The sequence below is a fragment of the Chaetura pelagica genome, unplaced genomic scaffold (genome assembly GCF_000747805.2).
Source record: "Chaetura pelagica isolate M959 unplaced genomic scaffold, ChaPel_1.0 scaffold436, whole genome shotgun sequence".
NCBI lineage: Eukaryota > Metazoa > Chordata > Aves > Apodiformes > Apodidae > Chaetura > Chaetura pelagica.
In genome coordinates, this window is record NW_009953651.1 from 849,461 (window position 1) to 869,394 (window position 19,934).

At 38.0% G+C, this 19,934-nt stretch overlaps 1 protein-coding gene across 1 annotated transcript in view; it reads right to left on the reverse strand.

Moving 5' to 3' along the window:
* Nucleotides 1–226: 226 nt before the first annotated feature.
* PLCE1 (phospholipase C, epsilon 1) overlaps nt 227–19,934 on the reverse strand; it is a 115,876-nt gene continuing 96,168 nt past the window's right edge. The window contains exons 18-33 of the mRNA XM_010000037.1: nt 19,689–19,805; nt 19,447–19,605; nt 18,666–18,789; nt 15,950–15,991; nt 15,082–15,206; nt 14,259–14,376; nt 9,972–10,103; nt 8,614–8,904; nt 7,700–7,863; nt 6,560–6,821; nt 5,560–5,678; nt 4,276–4,404; nt 3,331–3,540; nt 1,487–1,648; nt 1,119–1,337; nt 227–406 (exon numbers count right to left, since the gene is read on the reverse strand). Of these exons, the coding sequence (XP_009998339.1) occupies nt 227–406; nt 1,119–1,337; nt 1,487–1,648; nt 3,331–3,540; nt 4,276–4,404; nt 5,560–5,678; nt 6,560–6,821; nt 7,700–7,863; nt 8,614–8,904; nt 9,972–10,103; nt 14,259–14,376; nt 15,082–15,206; nt 15,950–15,991; nt 18,666–18,789; nt 19,447–19,605; nt 19,689–19,805 (2,553 nt within the window). The remainder of the gene's footprint in view (nt 407–1,118; nt 1,338–1,486; nt 1,649–3,330; nt 3,541–4,275; nt 4,405–5,559; nt 5,679–6,559; nt 6,822–7,699; nt 7,864–8,613; nt 8,905–9,971; nt 10,104–14,258; nt 14,377–15,081; nt 15,207–15,949; nt 15,992–18,665; nt 18,790–19,446; nt 19,606–19,688; nt 19,806–19,934) is intronic.

A 19,934-nucleotide genomic window follows, 5' to 3' on the forward strand; every position in this document is an offset into this window, starting at 1 on the left:
TGAAACTTCAGCCTTCAATACTATTTTGATGCACTGCAGCAAATGCCACAACAAAGAACTTACTGTGCACAGGCACACCAACATTTAGGGCTTTTATGGATTTTTCTGTTTAACCAACTATAGCTGTGAAAACAAAATACTCTGTAAATCATGTATTAAATGGCTGCTTAGAGTTAGACTCAGTATCTCATACCTGAGCAGCCAGTTCTGTAGGCAGTGGTGGTTCTTACTCCATGATGTCACTAAAAGCCAAACTGAAGGCAGACCTTTCATCCTTGCTCTGCAGAGTGTCCGGCAGGACCTGCAGAGGTGGCGATATGAATCCCCGGTACTGCTTACTTGACTTGGTTAACTTCTTGAGTTCACTGGTAAAGGAAATGCCTTTTCTTTTGTCATCTCGTGCTGCCTGTAAGAGAAATAAATCAGACCACAGAAGTGGTTGACAAGGCTGTTAGAAGTACAGAATTAATATAAAACCACCTAACATACTTCTAAGCTTTTGAAATTCAGTGCAGCTGTTCTGTCATAGCCAAGCACAGTCTTCTGATCTGAACAATTTTACTGGGCATTATGCATCATCAGAGACATGTTTAGCAAATTTGGTTAAGCATGTATAAAAATCTGTGTTCATGACAGAGTTATTGTAAAGCAACAATTGCTGTGCATTGGTGGCATCTGCTGGAAAGAACAGCTTCTTCTCCCAGCAGTCACGTACTTCATGCCTGCCATTTTCCAAAGCCTGGAATAAAACAACACAGCAACTTTTTTACTGGGCAAGAATAAAAGGGACTTTATTCTGGTAGTTTTTAAGTTTTCCCCATTTGAATAGTCCTGCTTTTCTGCAATGTGGAGCATGGCATGCACAGCCAGAAGATTTTGAAAAACAGCTGGTAGCAAGAGATAAAGGTTGTCATGGGATTTGCAGGCTGTGAGGGAACTGTGTTGCTGGATGTAATGATGCAGTTTTGCAAAGAAAAACAGTTAAGTGCTGAAAAAAAAGGAATCTGCTTTCTTGCTGTAGTGCCTTCTCCCCAGCCAGCCTCCCATTTAAAGTAGATTCCCATTAAGCTGATCATGCACCATCTATAAAATCTGCTGAAAAGTATATAATCTTTTACCTGAACCTGTTCTTTGAGTTTAAGGATAAATTTTCCTGCTCCTTTCCATTTGCTTTGGGCCTGAAACACACACTCTTGATCAGAGAGAATCCTCTGAGATGGTTTAGTCGTCGAGGACTTCTTGTTTGCTGGCTCTTTTGTCACCTCTTCCAAGAGCACATAATCGCTTGGATTTGGATTGCTTAAAATGCTGTAGGAATATTTAGCTTTGCAAAGAGTCTGTTTAAAAGCATGGAAAAAAAAAAATAAAACAAGGCATTCCCTCAGATTCAGGTTACTAAACCAATACTTCAGCCAGTGCTGAGAACAAACCCCACCTTATCTTGTGTGAAACCAACCTCCACCCTCCCAGTCAGCAGGCTGCCTACCTGCTGTATGACGTCCTGCGCGGTGCTGAAGCGCGGAGCTTTGATGACGGTGCGTGGCTGCTCTGGGGAGACATCATGTACCTGAACAAAGAAACTGTCCTCCTCAGAGCTGATGGCTGCATCTTCCTTCACTTCTTGGAAAATGTTTCTCTCATTTAAATTCTATAGAAAAAAAAGGAGCACCAAATTAATTTACTTTAGAGAGTTAACAAAGAGCTGGTGGGCACAAAATATTTTTATCACATTAAAATTGGAGACTGCTGTTGCCCAACTCCATTTCATGAAATGCAAGTCTTCTATATTAAACAAGTTTTGACAAGCCACTATTCCTAAAAGTAAATACTTTTGTTTCTAAAAATCAGTGTCTGAAATACCTTTCATAGTAGGCAGGGGATGGACACATATGCATTGTACCATGTTACGCAAAAAATGATAATTTAAATCCTTTGTTTCCTTAAGTATGCAAAGTTATGTTTTGTCGTGTTATGGTGGCATTAAGAGGGGAGATGGTGAAAACATCCTTTTCTCTCCTTGTCTCTCCACTAAAGCCAAAAGAATATAGAGAGCAGGAAGTCAATTCCATGATTCTATGAAGTCTGAGTGAACGTTTTACTGTGGAGCAAGCAGAAAGTTGCTCCTCTATCCTTTCTTAGGCCCTACGATTACTGCAGATTTTAGACAGAATTCCTCCCTGCACTTTCGGATAATACATTTCTCTTCAGCTCCTTCTATCACAGCTTGTGTACCACATCCTACAAGTGGATCCACTCCCTGGTTTTGCATGCAAATTTACAGCTTCATGTCTAGCTCCCAAGATCTGAGGCTGCTATCTGCAGAAAGGTTCAAAATTCCAGTTAATGCTTTGAAGTACTAGCATCCCAGGACAAAAATACAGCATAATTTTCACAAATGCTAACATAAGATTTTAACCCATGTTTTCTGAAAGAATGGGGTTTGGCAGGGACTCATCTGTGGTTGCATACACTTACTGAGCGTTGCAGTCAAGTGAATTAAGTAGGCTACTATTTCCACGAGCAAATTTCTGCAGAGGAATTTTTGTTCCAAATATTATATATAAAGGAAAACAAAATAATTCTTTGTGTAATATAATGTTAATTTGTCAAACTGAAGCTTTATCATCAGTAACAGATGCATTTTTTTCATTTTAGAGTCCCAGAGGATCTCTGGCATTTGTGTATATAAAATCTGTGTATATACACAAATGTATACGTATATTACTATGTTCAGGCTAAGCAAGCATTATTATATGCTGAACTGACCATAGGAAGTGCCTCTGAAAAGGAGATCATTAAGTGTCTTTCTCCTGCTTTTTTGTTTCACTTACAAGCCTGAGCACTAGCATATTTTCAAGCTATTTAGGCTATTATTGATAATTTAATCATCCTTTGAGGTTAAGAGTTCCTTAATATTAAAATCGTTTCTAATTTTTCTGAACAGAGAAGAAACTGCTGACATCTAAACTGACTGATAATTGTAGTTGAGTATTAACTATTACCCTTCATTCTTTATCACATCGAAATCTAGATTTACATTAAATTAGATCAGTCAAAACAGTAAGCTAGTGACGCCAAACTGTTGAGAAAGCAATGATGATTAAACACAACACAGCTGATTCTCAAGCTGAGTGAAGTCAAGTTAGTGTTGTACAGGTGTATAAAGTCTAGCTGGGCTCACTCAGGAGTTGTGTTTGTTTCCAAATGATGTGCACAGCATCGACATTACTCACCAAGTAGTGAAACAAATACTGCACCCTTTTGTTTCCTGATTCTAACAGCTATTTTTAGCTAACTTTATAAATAACAATTTATCTAAAACAGACTTACTTCCTCTTGAGTTTTAAAGAGAATCCTTCCAACATATCCTTCTTCTGGGAACCAACTGTTCAAAAGCTGCACTAGCCCTTCTTCAGGACCAATTACTCTCTGGAATGGTGGTTTTCTGCATTCACTCTTTTCTTTAGATATAAAACTCTTCTCTTCCATCAGAAAATAGTCTGCAGCACATGACTCAGTGCCTTTTGTGGTAGCCAAGAGCTAAGACAGACCACAATAAACACATAGCAATTAGAATGCTAAATATAAAAAATGCATAATTAGTAGTTATAAAAGAGAATGAATAAAGAAGCTTTAAGAATCAATAACTATTCTGATAGTGTAGGCAAGATTTCTGATGTGCTAGTTACTATTCAGATATTTTACTCCAGGGTAATGTACTGTTCTCTTTAGCCTAGCCAAGCAGTTCAACTATTCCAGACAAGGCAGTACTATTTAAGCCTATTTCTGTCCTGTTTGGCTGGCCAGACAATTTATGCATAATCCCAGGACAGTACAGTCTTTTCCCACTGCTAGAATAACAATCCCTGTTGAATTAACTGGTTTTTCTACTCATGAACTTAGCCCTGTAACTTTTAGTCTGTACTCCTGTGGTTCAAAGGATTGCACAGAGATGTTTTTGTCAGGACAGCCCTCTGCCTCCGTCGGGCAGAAAGATTGTTTTCCTCTTCTGCATATGCCCAAATATTAAAATGTTAATTGGGAATATGTTCTAAGATTATAAATCCATTTTCTGAAGCCAAGATTGGGAATATTTCACTGATCATAGTGTGTGTTTGCAATGCATTTAATACCACAGTAATACATTTCTACAGCCTCTCCTTGTGGTGAATGACCTACAATGAGCCTGTGTGTGAGAAGTGCAAGGAGATCAACTGTCCAGAACCATGTTAGTGTGATTCTTTCAATAAGCCTCCAGTTCAGTGGGCAACTCACCTGATGGAGAAGCTGTGCAGCTGTGGTCCCCCCACTTACATTAAAGACAGTGAAAGGCTCTGGGCCTGGAATTCCATGAATTGTCACTTTGTAAGTCACAGCAGATTTCCGTTCCCCCGTGCTAAAAATCTGTTCAGACAACATCCAACAGGTTACTGCATGTTTCTACACAGGCATGTTATTTTCAGGTTGCTTAAAAGAAACTACACACAAATTGTAAGGACCTTAAGAGAGTACGTATCCAGCTAATACATGTCTCTTGCACTACAGATAAAAAAAACCCCAAAATAAACAAACACCCCAACAAACCAACCCCCAAAAGAACCCACCCCACTCTACCTTGAAGCTGAAAGAAAAAGCAGAAAAAGGAAGTTTCCCAGTGAGGGTGCGAAACTGCCACTGAATAAAAAGGAGACCCTCCCATCACTATCTGCATTCTAACTGAGCTGAGATTGGATTCAGCGTATGAATTACTGGATGAAAATCTGTAGCTTCATTTTACTCTCTAAAACATAAGTATTCTTCCTTTCTGCCCTAGTAATTCACCAAGATAGGATATGACACAGGAAGATAACATCTGCAACATATCTGTTGTACACACTGTAGTAGCTCATGAGGTTTTAGCTAACACTTTAGGCATCAGCAAAATTGCAATATACATGCTTAAAGTTATTAAAACCCAGGTAACCCAGGTAATCTAACACTAAAGGCTATTAAACAAACCCCAAAGCATCACATCCATATACACATACATACATAACATACGTAACTATCATCATATATACATTACACACACCTCTGTATGTATGTATACATATTTGTCCATACAAGCCTATAGAAGTGCGCACACACACACTCATATATTGATATGTATGCAAATACAGACTACATCTCCTTCAACAGAAATCAGTTCTACTCTCATTATTCCAAGGTTGCTGGTAATTTGCATCTTTCTTTTTTGTCCCAAATGCATTGCTTGTGATTAATGCCTGAGGCAGCTCTGAACCTTAGTGCTCAACCACACTCCTCCAGCACAGGAGTTCTTGTGCTATCCCTAAATGCACCACAAGCCAGACCCTGAAAAGCTTTTATTCTCCCAGCTTCAGCCAAGTGGGAGAACCTTACTTCCACGGAAGCCCAAAAGAATTAGACATCAAAGTACTTGAGGAAAAATGTGCAGGTTTAGAGGCTAACATCTTTAAGCAGTTTGGTTCTAGAAATCTTCAGACATAGTAGTCATGAAAACAAGAATACATGTCACTCACAAAAAACCAATTAAATTACCATGGCTGCAGGCAAAGTGCTCCCAGAGGAACTTTCTTCCATTCTCCGACTGTTTATGAACAAACTAGAAATTTCTAATGTTTCATTGTGCAGGTTGTGAAGCTGGACATGCCTATAGCCTAAAGAAAAAAAAAACATTTCTGTAAGTACTTTGCCACATCCTAGGACACAAGTCTCATGAATGGAAAACTCAGATTTGCTCTATTTACAGCTACAATTTGCCAAATCTATAGAACTTTAAGCACTGTAATAACACTGCATCAGTAACACTGTCTGTGCAGCAGTGTAACCCAAATGCTACTAACTGCTGAGTGGCTCACAGAGCTGCCTACCTTTGCTTTGCCATAATATTCAATGTATTCACACACAAAATAGCTAAATAATAAGACTGTGAATGGAACAAGGACAACTTCTCCCTGGGAAAATGCATGTCTATGGCCAGACCTCCTCAGATGCTACGACTATTGTGTGGCATTACAGTGGCATGAAGCAAATGTAAAAGTATTTTTACCATTCTGGCAATAAGGAAACTCCCTCCCCCAGGTGCCACAGAATTACTGACACTTCCTCATCTCTCTCACCTTTTTTCAACCCTTCCTTCACCTCTCATCCCCTCTGCCCAGTGATCATCACCAGTTACAACAGTTTCTTGGGCAAAGGACAAGGCAGGGAATTAAACCACTCCATGGTTCCCTAAGAGAGCAGCAAGTCTTAAGGTGAACATAAGCTCACAGCCATAGCTCAGGACCAGAGCTGCAAGATGCCCCAGTCTCTGCAACAACACAAGGTCTGACTTTTTACAAGTCACTGGGGCAGCCTCCAGCTCCCAGGGAGTCGATTAGATCAGCATTGTACCACCATGGCAAAGTATGTTGATATTTGCTCCCTGTCTCTCCCAGAAAAATGCAACCAGCTGATAAAAATATCCCTCTGGCAGCATTCAGTGCAGGAATCCACTGGGCCATTTTGGCATAGGGTGTCACTACAAACTGGGGTGTACCTCTTTTTAGAGCTTTCAGGGGAATGATTCTCTGAGCTGTTACAGCTGAGCTGTTATTTTCAACAACTGCAAACCGAAGAAAGACCAGATCTTCGAAGTGAACCCGGAAAAGGAACTGTTCATTCCACATGGGGTTGAGAGTGTTGCGATGAATGGGCTTTGTCCGGAAATGGCAGCTATCCAGAGGCATCCCCAGCACATCCACTTCAATGCAGGGACTGCCTGTGCTATTGCTAGGGCAGACGTTCTGTCCGGACACAATCTGAAGCCAAGGAGTACACAGAGAACCCAGTTAGTGGAGTAACTCTCTTCCCGTTACGATTCTGAGCTAAATATTGTTTATCACACTTCTAAGCACAGTTTGTTAACATGCTGATTTAATGACAACACTCCCTTGTAATTGCCAGAGCAGTAATTTCAGAAGCAAAGCTGCTTCAACATCTCCCATGCTGTTGCTACAGTATCTTTCCTCTGAAAAGTATACACTTTACATCAGGAGCACAACCATTCAAGGCATCTAAAAGTTAATCCAAAAGGAATGTACCAGTAACATAGTAAAAACGGATCAAATTTTCTTCTCCATTACTCTGGAGTAATGACCACTGACCTCTGGCTTGTTTTGGCAAACAAAAGAATTAGGTGTGCAATTACTGCAGCTGGGAAAATTTAGATTCTTAAAGAGTCTCACTATTCAGAAACATTTCCTGGAAGGGAGCAGCTTAGAATCCATGAATGATGCATCTTATTATATAACTTCTTTTTTTTTTTAATATACAGTACAGCTTTTCATAATGGCTTTACATGTAGCTTCACAAGTGTTCACAAACGTGAACAGGCACATGCATAATTTTACACAGTTGTTGAGTCCCAGGGAAAATGCCTTTAGGACTGGGCTTCAACAAACATTGTACAGGAAACAGTGAAAGTAACTACAGATACAAACCAGCCAATAAAATAAAATTATTATTTGCTCCTTTCCCTTCCAGTTTCAGTTATGCTGAACTTCAGAGTAACAAGCAGCAATTAAAGGTTCAGCCTTTCAATACGGACACATGACTGTAATTCTGGTTAAAGACTCTAGTTAAATGGTGTCTACTTCTTTCTGTCTGGCTGTATGGAATTCCCTTTTAATGTACTCACTGTTAAAGAATATATAGCTGGCTCCTTATTATCAAGATCTCTTTCTAACGGACAAAACTTCTGGTACATGGAACAATTTTTATCCCACAGAACAGGAGGTTTCAAAACATATCCACAACCACCATTAGCCTCGAACATCGCTGCATTCAGTTGAAGAGGAAGATCTGTGAAAGTAAGGCAGCCAAAACTGATAAAGAGCAACAAAACAATGGAAAGGCTGTAACACTGTATTTTTAAATGTAGTTGCATACTATCAATTAATTCTTGGTTTTCAGAGATAACTGAAATTTATGTATCCAATCTATCCAATACTTAGTTATACAAACCTTTACAAAACAGTCAATTCTTTTCTATCCCTTTCTGGTGTCTTTACGCAACTGTAGGGCTTTGCCTACATCTGTTCTCTGAGAGGTTTCTAGGTATCTGTCCTGAACTGCTGAATGAAAAAAGCACTGACTGTGTAGCTCTGTAGATGACCTGATGGATCACGCATCAAAACTGTGAAGGAACACAAGATAGGACGGAAAACGGCTCAAAAATGTTTTAATAAACATTAAATGAGCATCCAGCGTTTCATTTCTAAGTAAAAAATAGTTCAGTCCCTTTTTATACTTCAATTATCAGAAAGGGTTAACAGCTACTTGAACTGGGGAAAAAAACAACCTTCAGCAATAAAATACAAATAAAAATGGAAAGTGTTGCTGTCCAGGCATTTCTGTGTTATCAGGAGATCTGTTGCACTGGCATAAAGCTCCTGAACTCTGGGATTGCTACTTGCAAGGACCAGATAGTCTTGTAATGCACCTGCTTGCCTTGGGCTGCACAGACAGGCACATCCTCTTATGACAAATTCACAGTTCAAGGAACTGTTTTACATTTAAAATACATTAAAACATGCATGTGTGTACTCATACCATCTGTTTGGTAGTTAAGAGCCACGAGCTGTACACCATGGAGCCAGAAGATGAGTGGATGGGGATTTGAGGAGTCAATGCGCGTGGCAGCCGGGTAGGTCCTCAGGAGCTGGCAGGTGGTGTGCTGGATCAGCTTCTGGGAGTAGCGCCTGCACAGCCGCTTGGCAGCGTTCTCGTTCAGGGAGGAGATGTGATAGCACTTGGGTGTCCTTATGATAGCACTGAGAGAAGCTGGAGAGTTGTACGGAGAGCAAGGATCTTCCCAGTTCTGCCGCATCACTTCAAAAGGACCTGGAAAACAAAAACAGTGCCTTCCAGTTACAGCTGCACGCCTAGAAACTCAAATTCCATGTTTTCTAGTGAAGTATGTGTGCATACTTTGCCCATGGTAGAAAAAGGTGATCCTGGAAAATTACAATAGTCAGTCTAAGTAAAGCTTTCCTTCTTGAGAGGAAACAACATGATTAAGCATTGAAATGATACTGTGTTTAGATGTGCTAACAACCACTTTCATAAATAAATACTTAATTGACATTCTCCTGAATAAAATTCCATTCTTCTCCTTTATACGAGGAAGGGAGGCAAGACTGAAATTCATCTGCTATGTCTCCAACAGGCAGTCTAGAGTGGCTGCAAAGAGACTACAAAGTCTAAAAAGCCAGCAAAATACTTTTATCCTCTAGAATTAAGTGCTACACTTCTTCATTTTTAGCACACTGGCATCTAAAAGGGAATCGAACCTATGTGCTGCAGCTGTGCCCTTGGGCTACCAGAAATGCAACGCTCCTTGAGGCAGGAGTACAAGAAAAGATACAACTCTTTTTGTTTATGGCATTCACAGGAAGGGCAGGGTAATCTGGGTCTCCTCCCTGCTTCTGAACCTTTTCTGTACGTTCTTTGTATTTTTGTACGTCTGTTCATAGACAGAAGTACAATTTCCAAGTTCACAAACTGAATCACCTGGCTGAGTTTTAGGCAACAAAGTCCTACTTAAGACACTAAAAATCCTTTTCTGGCTCCAGTCCAACAGTTGCATCTTCCATTTGTACTTAGAAAATATTAATTCATACCTTTTAAAAAACAAACTTTAAGATATCCCACTTGAAATGTTAGTTTTGAATAATTTATGAATTATGCTCTTCATATTCCTCACCAAGTAATTCGATTTCAACATTCTACACTCAACACTTCAGATATAACAGTGTTACTGTAATAGCTGTTGCCTTAACAAAAAAACATTCCAAAATTCAGTATCTTACACGCTGTAAAGTATTTGATCTCTTAACAACTTGGTCTGCTACATGTGTCGCATTAGAGAGTCAGTCCATGTGACTGGTGAAAGAAGATGCTAACTTTACCTTTTCCAGATGCTTTGGCAAGAGCAGCTGACTCCCCAGGGCTCAGCCTGCCAGGATTGTTGCCAAAAATGGACTTCCTGCTTTTTCTTTCTTTTCCTCTGCTAGAGCCAGATGGGTTTAGAGTTGACAAGCCTGTTCCCATAAATGTAAAATAAATGAGCCAAAAAACATGACCAAGAGGGCATGACATTTTCCATCATATTTTACATTATTTTTGAAGGCATGAATACTCCTGTTATATAGCACACAGGACAAACAGTTTATTTTTCTCCATAACTTAACTTCTTTACGTACATACATGCCTTTATATATGTATACATTATGATATGTTATGTATGTTTATATATATAAAATATATATATAAGCTTGTATGAAGCAATACAGATACACAGTTATTTTTCTGTGATATAACTCTTCTCCATTTTACTTTTTGGCTAGAGGAAAGTAGTGGCTCTGCTTCAAATTACCAAATGGTCCTAATTAATACTAAATAATTCTGTAGAAACAGTCCCAATATATTAATGTTTAAAATAATTTTAAAAAATCCTTTCTATGCAAGCAATAACCTGTACAGTTGTGAATAAAATTGAGTTAATCTAGGATAGGATACCTACATAATTACATACATGCAAAAATATTTTTTAAATATACAATGTAAAAGAAAAAGCCCAAATGCTGTTGGTTAAATAGTTTAGCCTCAAGTTGTCTTCAGTGTTACCTCCTTCTGTTAAGAATTTGTATTTCAATGATGCAAACTATGGTAGGCGTACAAAATCCATTAAACATTAGACATTTAATGGCCAATATGTGCCAGTAGAGCTGGAAAGCTCTAGTATAGGTATTATTCAAACATATGCACTCTAGAAAAAAAACACATTGAAATAATGATCTCAATCTCAGTGAAGTAAATACACTTAATCCTACTTAAGGTCAGTTTCTTTCTATTGACTTGGAGAGAATACATGGCAGACCAAAGTGAAATTAAGTCAAAACACACAAAAGTTATTCTCATGGCCACAGCAGTGAGGTGTGGGATGCTCTCAGAGACCCAGGATGTATTCTGACATAACAAAGCAAGTACAATGATAACTTGCCTAACTGTGACTTACTAAACTCATGTGTCTAAAGACAGTTCTGGATTTAATACTAATATTTCAACTACAAACATAAATCACACAGAGGATACATTGGACTCTCTTCCACTGAAGTCTGTTTACAGCTGTAAGTTTTCAGTTCTCTCATCTATGGCATGTCTACATGTACTTAGTAAAATTATGTTGATAGCTTCAATGGAACTGCTTGGATTAGCAAAATGTAGGATATACAGAAATGTTTTTAGTGTTGGAGACATACTGTCTCTTTGGGCCAAGGCATACACATAAACCACAGAATATGGTAGAGGCTTAGATCAATGAATATGAACTGACTAGAAGAATGAGGACTTATGCACTGTGTGCTTCCAGCACTATGTAATCCCAGTTTTCAGTGGATCAAATGGATTTGGCAAGCAAGATCCAGGTTCCAAAATTCTGTTGTGGAGTCACTGAGGAAACAGACCTCATAAATCACCAGGGAGTGCAATGTGAAACACCAGGGTTAACTGAACCCAGTGTGATGGCCACAGGGTAAGCTGCAGGTGGGAGTTTTCTTTCAGTCTTTCCCATGGCCATGCTCCATTTATCACTCCCATTTAATCTTGACTCCAAAACACAGCATCACCTATTCACTGAATTGTAAGTTCATAAAATGATGGAGGTTGGCAAGGATCTTGAAGTATGTTTCAACTCTCTTGTCAAACCGGGACCAGCTTAGATCCCACCATATTACACACAGATCCTATCGTATTATCCCAATGATTGTGTGTTTTCTAATTCCTCACATCTCTAATGCTATATCCTTCAAGGCACAGAATTCAGTGCCCATCTCTTGTGTTAGATGTAACTGCAGTGCCTTCCTACTGCTTTTAGATATTTAATCCAGAGGATAGCAAACTTCCCCATCCTTCTTATTCTAACCATGGTAAAGTAACAGGTCAAACTGCGATTGTCACCTTCTCGCCATGTGTTTCAGACCAACAGCCAGTTAGTATTTTTCTATTTTCAGTATTTTTTCTATTTTCAGTATTTTTCTATGTAGGGTGCCCCTTTTTATGTTTACATTCATTTTTTGAAAAGTGATACTATAGGGGCAAGGCAGTCTGATACAATGGAGATGGTGACTGAATTTCACGCTGGTTAGCTCAGGTGACTCCCTGCTCTCTGCACTTTATTGTGGAGATCCTGTTTGGATGTACTCAACTTTTCTACTCATTGTGTAAGGATTCTCAGCACCACGGCAGTAAGCCATGTGCCAGTAGGTTATAGCAGTACTGTGCTCAAGTATGCTTCACTGCCTTCATCTTGGGTGACCCAAAAGAACAGACCTTCACCCTCTTATATAATGGTATCCAACAGACTGAAACTGAAGCTAAGCAAGGACTGTAAGGGTCAAAAACCACTGAAGAAACAAGAGCTGTGGCGGGTTCCTTGCTACCAGAGATTTTATAAACAAGAAACGTTATTTTCTCCACATGATAAATTCTGTTTTGGCCAGGGAGCTCTTAAGGAATCTGAGTTACACAGTAGGCTAGGATAAGTGAACATAATGGTCCTTGTCCTTTTTTTATAGTCACAAATCAGTGATTCACATTCAGAGACACAGGCAACTGTAAACACAGAATGGAAATTTATGAGGTCAGCAGAAATAAAATATTTACACCATTGACCTGCCACTGACATGAATTCTGCCCTTCCTATTCCAAAATTTTTCCATTTTCTGAGTTGGTTAAGAACCTGGTCAATAGAGCTACTTTGATCTACCAGCCTTGTTCTCATTATTAATGGACATGTCAGGGTATGGCAGTGCACCATGGCTGAGCAGAGGCATCCAATCAGCAGCATGGAGGCCAAGAAAGCCTATGTTTCTTGCAGAGAAGGCAGCATTAATCTCAAAGGAAACATTGTTGGAAAACTAATTTCTACAGCTTCATGTGCTCATCTGTGAAATTAACTAATTTTCTTAATTGCTCTATTCCTGTCCCCTTTAATGCAAGTGGAAGAAATAAAGTAAGAAAAGCAGGTGTTTCTTTTATAACTGAAATTACATTAAAAAGTGAAATATGTTTAAGTTTTCTTAGAACATGAGAACTTCTTTGTGTGTCAAAATGCTCGGAACAACTTTAACTATCTGTTTAATCTTGAATATGATTCTTTAAAAGAAAATATTTTATTTGAAAGATATCTCGCTGCAGTTTCCATTAAGAAGAGTATCGGGTTTTAATTTTTGAAGTTATTATTTTTACAAGTGACACCTACAACTCTTAAAATTATAGAAGATTATAAAAGAATGTCTCTCCATTTTTCAACATGTTTATCTTGCCTAATTGACACTATTTTATGTTTGGTTAGCTTCTCTAATCTGATTATAGTTCTATTTGTGTAAGATCATGATTTGGCAGAATTGCTAACTTTTACACAGAGAACCATTACATTAAAAAGCAGATTTTTCATTCATAATATTAAACACATCAATAAACAATGAATTCTCAATTTAAAACTATTTATGTACACAGTATGAGCCAAAACATACTCAACCTCATGTTTCAGTAATGAACAAGTAACTGTCAGTGATCTCCTCTTCAGTTACTTCTTCTCCTTTTCCTCTCCAAACATTATTCTTCCTACTGTACAAAAGATCCTCCTATTTCCTTAACCCCCTCCATAAAGAATGTGAGTGTGCAATCACCTGTCCTCACCCACTCCATGAAAAGGCTGTTTTACCTCTCAAATGGCTTCCGTCCTACCTACTTAGGAAAGAACACAAGATGCAGCTGTAGGCAAAGGTGAAACACACTAAACGGAGGTCACTTAAAGAAATGTAACAAGCTCTTCCTGCAAGGTTTTAGGAATATTTTCCTTCCTAATACAGTAGGTCCTTACATGGAAATTTGGAGCTCTTAAGATAAAGCTTTCTGTCCTCTGTCATTTGGCAATGAAGCAGTTGTCTAAGTTGTGAAGACTGGCAAATTTCACTTTTGTAAACATTTTAATATGACAAATAATACGTCTGTACATAATTTATGAATCCTGCTTCTCAGCCAGGAGCTATTACTATGTAGACTACCAAATCATCAAGAAAAAAGCTCCTCGACTACTTCAGTTTGAAAATGCTTGTACTAATTCAAAACATAAACATACTGTCTCCAAGAATTAAAAAGCTTAAAGCAATAAAACAGGACAGTGTACTCACCAGGGAACTTTACAGCTTGACAGTAAATAACAAGATCTGATAGCTCTGGGGCTATCTGTCTGCTTTCCTTCTTATTTTGTGGAAGATAGAATTCTTCACCCAGCTCCATGTCATAAACCTAAGTGACAATTCCAAAAACATGTAATAAAAAAACTACTGAACTTGAAACTATTCTTGAATATCTTTCTTAAGTCCTTTAAATCCTTTATCTCGTTCTCCCTGTATGATTTGCTGTCTTCTGCACATCTCCATATGCAGAGTTAAGCACAATATCTGTTACTGACACCCGGCAAAGACCTCAATCAAAGTCAGTTCTACAAATAATTAGACAAAAAAAAAAATCATATTCAGAGAAACTACAATTTACTAAACAGCAATGCACAGGCTTAGCTGTCAGATGATTTAATAAAAGCTAAAGTGGCTATCTGACCTCACAGTGCAGTCTTTTAAAGTTATTTAGATACACAAAGATGCTGAAGATTCAGATGGAATCTTAAGTTCCACTGATGTTAATGGAAATTAGATATCTAAATAACCTTCTGGATCCAGTTTCAATGAAGTCTTTCAGTTAGAGCAACAACAGTTGAAATTTTCAGCCAGACTGTATAGACAATAAACTCTGAGGACTTTCCTTGAACAGCATGTTGAGTGTATGTTCTATTTAATGTATTTTCTTTGGTGTATTACATTTTCTACTACTTGTCTTCACTAAAGTGCATTTGCCATTTGATGTCTCAGCTACCTAAACTGCTCAAATCCTTTTGAAGCAGGTTATATACCAAAGTGTAGCTGAGAAGAAAGGGAGGAAAAAAAGCAGAACTACCTTTCCTTTATTATTGAAAGTAGCACAATCAGCTTTCTTTATTCGTTTGGCAGTTTCTTCATTGTATTCAAACTGCAGTTTATCACTTGATAATTTATTCTCAGGTCGGTCTTCAAGAATGTTATCTAAAAATTAATGAGATTTTAATAAACATAAAGCCAACTAATTTCAACTGGCAATTTAATTTTAATTAACAATATTTGTGGACAATGCTGTGAATCTTATCTGAATAACTAGATGCCAAAATAATGCATTTACTGGTCAAAGCATTCTCTTTTAGTAGTAACTTTCTGCTTTAAAAATAAAATGCTTGTCTTTGGTTAATATGTTGCACTCCTTTTAAAGCCCATCCTTTTGTGCTCAGAAGATGCTTAAAACAAAACCTTGTAAAGAATTACACTTGCTGTCTGAAAACAACCAATATTCTTGAACAACAAAGAATTGCTCAAGTACAAACAACAGTTAACCACATTAAACACATAACGTCTTTGTACAGGATGTTTTGGCTTTCCTCTCCTCACAGTCCCTGTGAACTAACATTTTTTATATGTACAGAAATATTTCTTAAAAGCTGCATATTTATCAGAAAATAATACACTTACTAATTTGGTCTTTCTGGACCAAAATATTGTGTCACAAAAGGAATGGTTTTATTTCATTCCTGATGCTTTGACCATATTATTTTAATGCATAACCAGTGTCATACATGCAGCCCTCTATCAGTTCCTGACCAGTTAATATTGCCATATAAAAACATCTGATTGCAATTTTAATATGAAGTAGAAACCATATATTCACACTATCATATCAGGTTGGAGATGCAGTGCTGATTTCATGCAGTTAAAATGCTCAACCAAGTGGCCTTTACCTTCCTGGCTGTTAGGAGCAGGAGAAGCATTAAGGACATCAGCTACAGGGAAACAGAGTCAGAGAGGGAATAAGAGTAAAGGAAATTAAGATTCACAGCCAGAGAAATGAAAATTAAGTGTCAGTTGTAAAACTATTAGCCTTACACAAACCTAATGTATCAGTAAGGAAAATAAAACTGAAAATAGTTTAGAAAGTTTCTAGACCATTATTTTGACTATATTTGCCAAAATATTAGCATAATTAAAGACCTCAAAGAATAATCATTGTAATAAAGCAGTAAACCATGCCACAGATTATTCCATATATTGGAAGGTATGAGTGTTTCCTGCTAGCTTCAGATTTCTCAAACTTTCCCTTAACTAGAACATTGCTCAAACATCACTTACTGCAGTTGGCTTGCAGTATTTTCCTGGCAAGTCTGTTAGCAAAGAGCTATGCTTTTCACAGCAATTTACGCTACACTATCTCCTGTCCCACCCAAGGAGTATTCTCAAGCAGCCAGTAAGGCCAACTTTCTAGCAAAACTCAGCTGAAGGCAGCACTGGCACCAAACTTAAATATTTTCATATTAGCACAAATATTCCTTCTGTCCTACAAGCAGTGCCAGGACCTGAACAGCGTTCATTAATTTTGCAACTTTAAAAAAATCATTAAGCACAGAAGCAAATAATGTCAGTAAGAGACCAACTGGAAAGGAATCCTGTGCTGCAGAGCATGCTCGAGCTTTACATCTTTTCTGAACATTGTTCCTAGAGCTTAAACAGGTACCCATTAGATGTAAAGGTTCAAGTACTTGACTGTTTACCTAGGAGAATATGCCCAACTGTGTCAGTTCAATCATCCAGCTAGCTCAGCACTCTCTTCCTAATAGTGGCATCAGGAGATGCTGTTAAAAGACAGTATCCAGCCACTAGACATGGTCTACTTCTCCAGTCTCACCCAAACACCAGGGCTCATAGAATCTGGTTGGAAAAGACCTGTAAGATCACTGAGTCCAACCATTAACCTAACTCTGTGGAGTTCAGTGCAAAACCATGTCCCTAAGTACCACATTCACACGTCTTTTAAACACCTCCAGGGTTTTGGATGTTGGATGGTACATTTCTACCTATAATGCTTTTTATAAACCTGTCCATTAATTTGTCCAATTCTTTTTTTCCAATCTGTTGACACCAACTGCCTCCTATGGTAGCAAATTCCAGAACTTTACTACCAGCTGCACAAAGAAAAACTGTTTAAACAACTCCCTTAACTCCACCATATACTTCTCAAGATCTGAAGGAAGAAGTGGACATAGTATCAAGTTGTGGCACATTAAGGTTTTATATAGAAGCAAAAATGATGTTTTGTTTTCAGTACTGTCCCTGATGATCCTCATCTTTTGGCTGTCACACCAAGCTGAGGATTTCAGAGAACCGTGAATAATTCCATGCTCTCTTGAATTTATTTTGCCATTGTTGATCTTAGAATAATATAAGCAAGGTTTAATTTTTTAGCCCTGAATTTGTTATCTTATGTTTACCCTCACTGAAGCACATCTGAAACTTTTTTGTCCCCTTCATCAGTTTTGTGACCCATTTATGGAGTTCAACAATGGTGCAGCATTTAACTGTCCAAAGAGCTTGGTATAACTTCTACTACCACTGCTGTGTCACTGGGCAAATGCACTGTGATCTACTTTGATATATTATCTGAAAATTACCAATTAAAAATACCGAGTAACCAATTTAGATGCATCCACCTTCTTTGATCCATGCACGTTGGTTTTGACAATTGTCCTTTGAGAAAACTTGAGAGGGTTAAATGTTTCTGACTCCAGATGTTTGCTCTACCAGAATCTACGAGCCCCGCAGCAAGGGAAGCAAAAAAAGATGCATGACTTCAGTTCAGCCACCCCAGTGTGGCACATTCTGTTCTTCTGTAGTTGAATCAAATGTATCTGACTGAATTGGAGAGCTAAGGAAGTAGTGTCGTTACTATTTGCAGTATTTGTCATCACTTCTGGCATGCCTATCATGATATCCAATCTATAAAACTGCTCCTAAAGGTGGATTTATGCTAAACTGCCAGCTCCTGAAGGCAAGGCTAGCTGAAACATACACTCGTGAACTTACAAGGCAAGATAGCAAGGCATGTCTTGCCATTTTTTCACTGAGCAACTAAAGTCATCTTTATTGAACAATCCAGAGGCTCAGTGGCTTCTCTACCTTTATGCATGAATTCAACAGCTGATGCTGAAAGTGTAACTAAAATAGGTACTTCTGGGGTCTCTGAGACTAGGCAGTAACCGACGACTATGGAGAATCAGCATCTTAGGTCAATTCAATGGCAGTCATGCAGATTCAGGGGCTAAGCTGCTTGTGAACCTTGAGCTTTCAGCTGTCTAAACTCCTTACAAAAGACAATACGCTATGAACACAAGCATCTTTGCATAACATAAATAATACAAAAGCTAAGTTATAAATACTACATACACTTCACAATCTAAACATCTAATGGCTAGAGTTGAAGTCACACTCAAGTCCCCTACACCATCAAATTATATTCACGCCATTACAAGCTACTGCAACAAGGTGCCACCAAGGACATTTAGTATATCTTGACCTCACAAGGAAAGAAAAACTTACCTATGTCATCCATGATCTAGAATATTTACATTCCTTATTGCTACAGTTGTAATAACAGCACAGTAATAAATAAATAAATATTGTTACCATCAGAGAGAGATTCATAGTCATAGTCATATTCATCCTCTTCGTCTTCATCCTCTTCATTGGTAGGTGTAGGGTTGCTAGCACCATTGCTAGCCTGTGCTTGCATGTGTGCCAGCTGGTGAGCCTACAGCAACAGAACCACTTATTACATTGTTGGCAAGTATTTTTAAAAAGCAAAAGAATTTTCATAACTGTTTGCATCTCATTTTATTTATAAGAAAGCACCAGATATATATAAAATGAGAAAGAAGTGAGATTGTCAAGAACAAACTAAAATACTATTTTAAAGGTTTGAATAAAAATAAAACTTGCATTGGTACAAAACCACCTGGTAAGACATCAAACCTAATTAATTATGGGAAAATGTCCATTCTGCACATTATTCAGTGCAAATCTACCTTTTTTCAGCCTATACTATGCTGTTTTGGAAACAGTTTTAAATATTTGTAAAAGACGGAGCATGTCCATATACTGGTATTACCAGTGTGATTTATTTCCTTTTATACGAGAATTTAATTATAATTCAATTTTGTTTACATTTTGGGTAAAAGCAATCAGTTTTCAAGGACTGATTGAATTGCTGACTAACCACAGACATTGTTAAACTGAGGTTACCAGAGATGCAGCCCTAATTTTTAGAAACCAAAAAAACTCTTAACATGGGTAAAAGCACTACTTGAATAGCAGAGTGCCTCTGAAAAGGGAGTATGAAAGAGAATATTTGCCTGGCTCAAAGTTAAAAAAAGAAACAATGTAAAATTCTACTAAAAGTTACTATTACCTTTTGTTTCAATATATCCACTGGTGTTTGATGGGCTTTAAGCTTCTTATTTTTAAGCAGGATTTTTCTTTTCAGTTGGCCAGGTGAAGGAAGCATGGGATCATCAGAAAAGTCACTCTCAAATAAAAACTTTGTTACCAGCTTATCTCCAAATACATTCTGAAATATCAAGAACATCTGATATATTATGGAAAATCCCAAGACACATGCTTAGAGTAATTTAGCACAAGTTTATGGCCTACCTTGAAAATTTCAGCCATCTTGCGCTGCTGAGGCAATGAACAGTGGTTTTCTATGGATATGATAATTGGCATGTCGGAGGCGATAAACGCATTGCGATCAATAGCTTCAACTACCTCCTGTGAGAGAAAGGCCATTAGAAGAACTTGTGATTATTTTGCAGCACTCAGTTAGCTTGTTGTTAGTTGAAAGGAGAGAAAGGAAGGCATGTGTTTTTCCTTTTAAACATAAATAATCCAGAGTTTGCT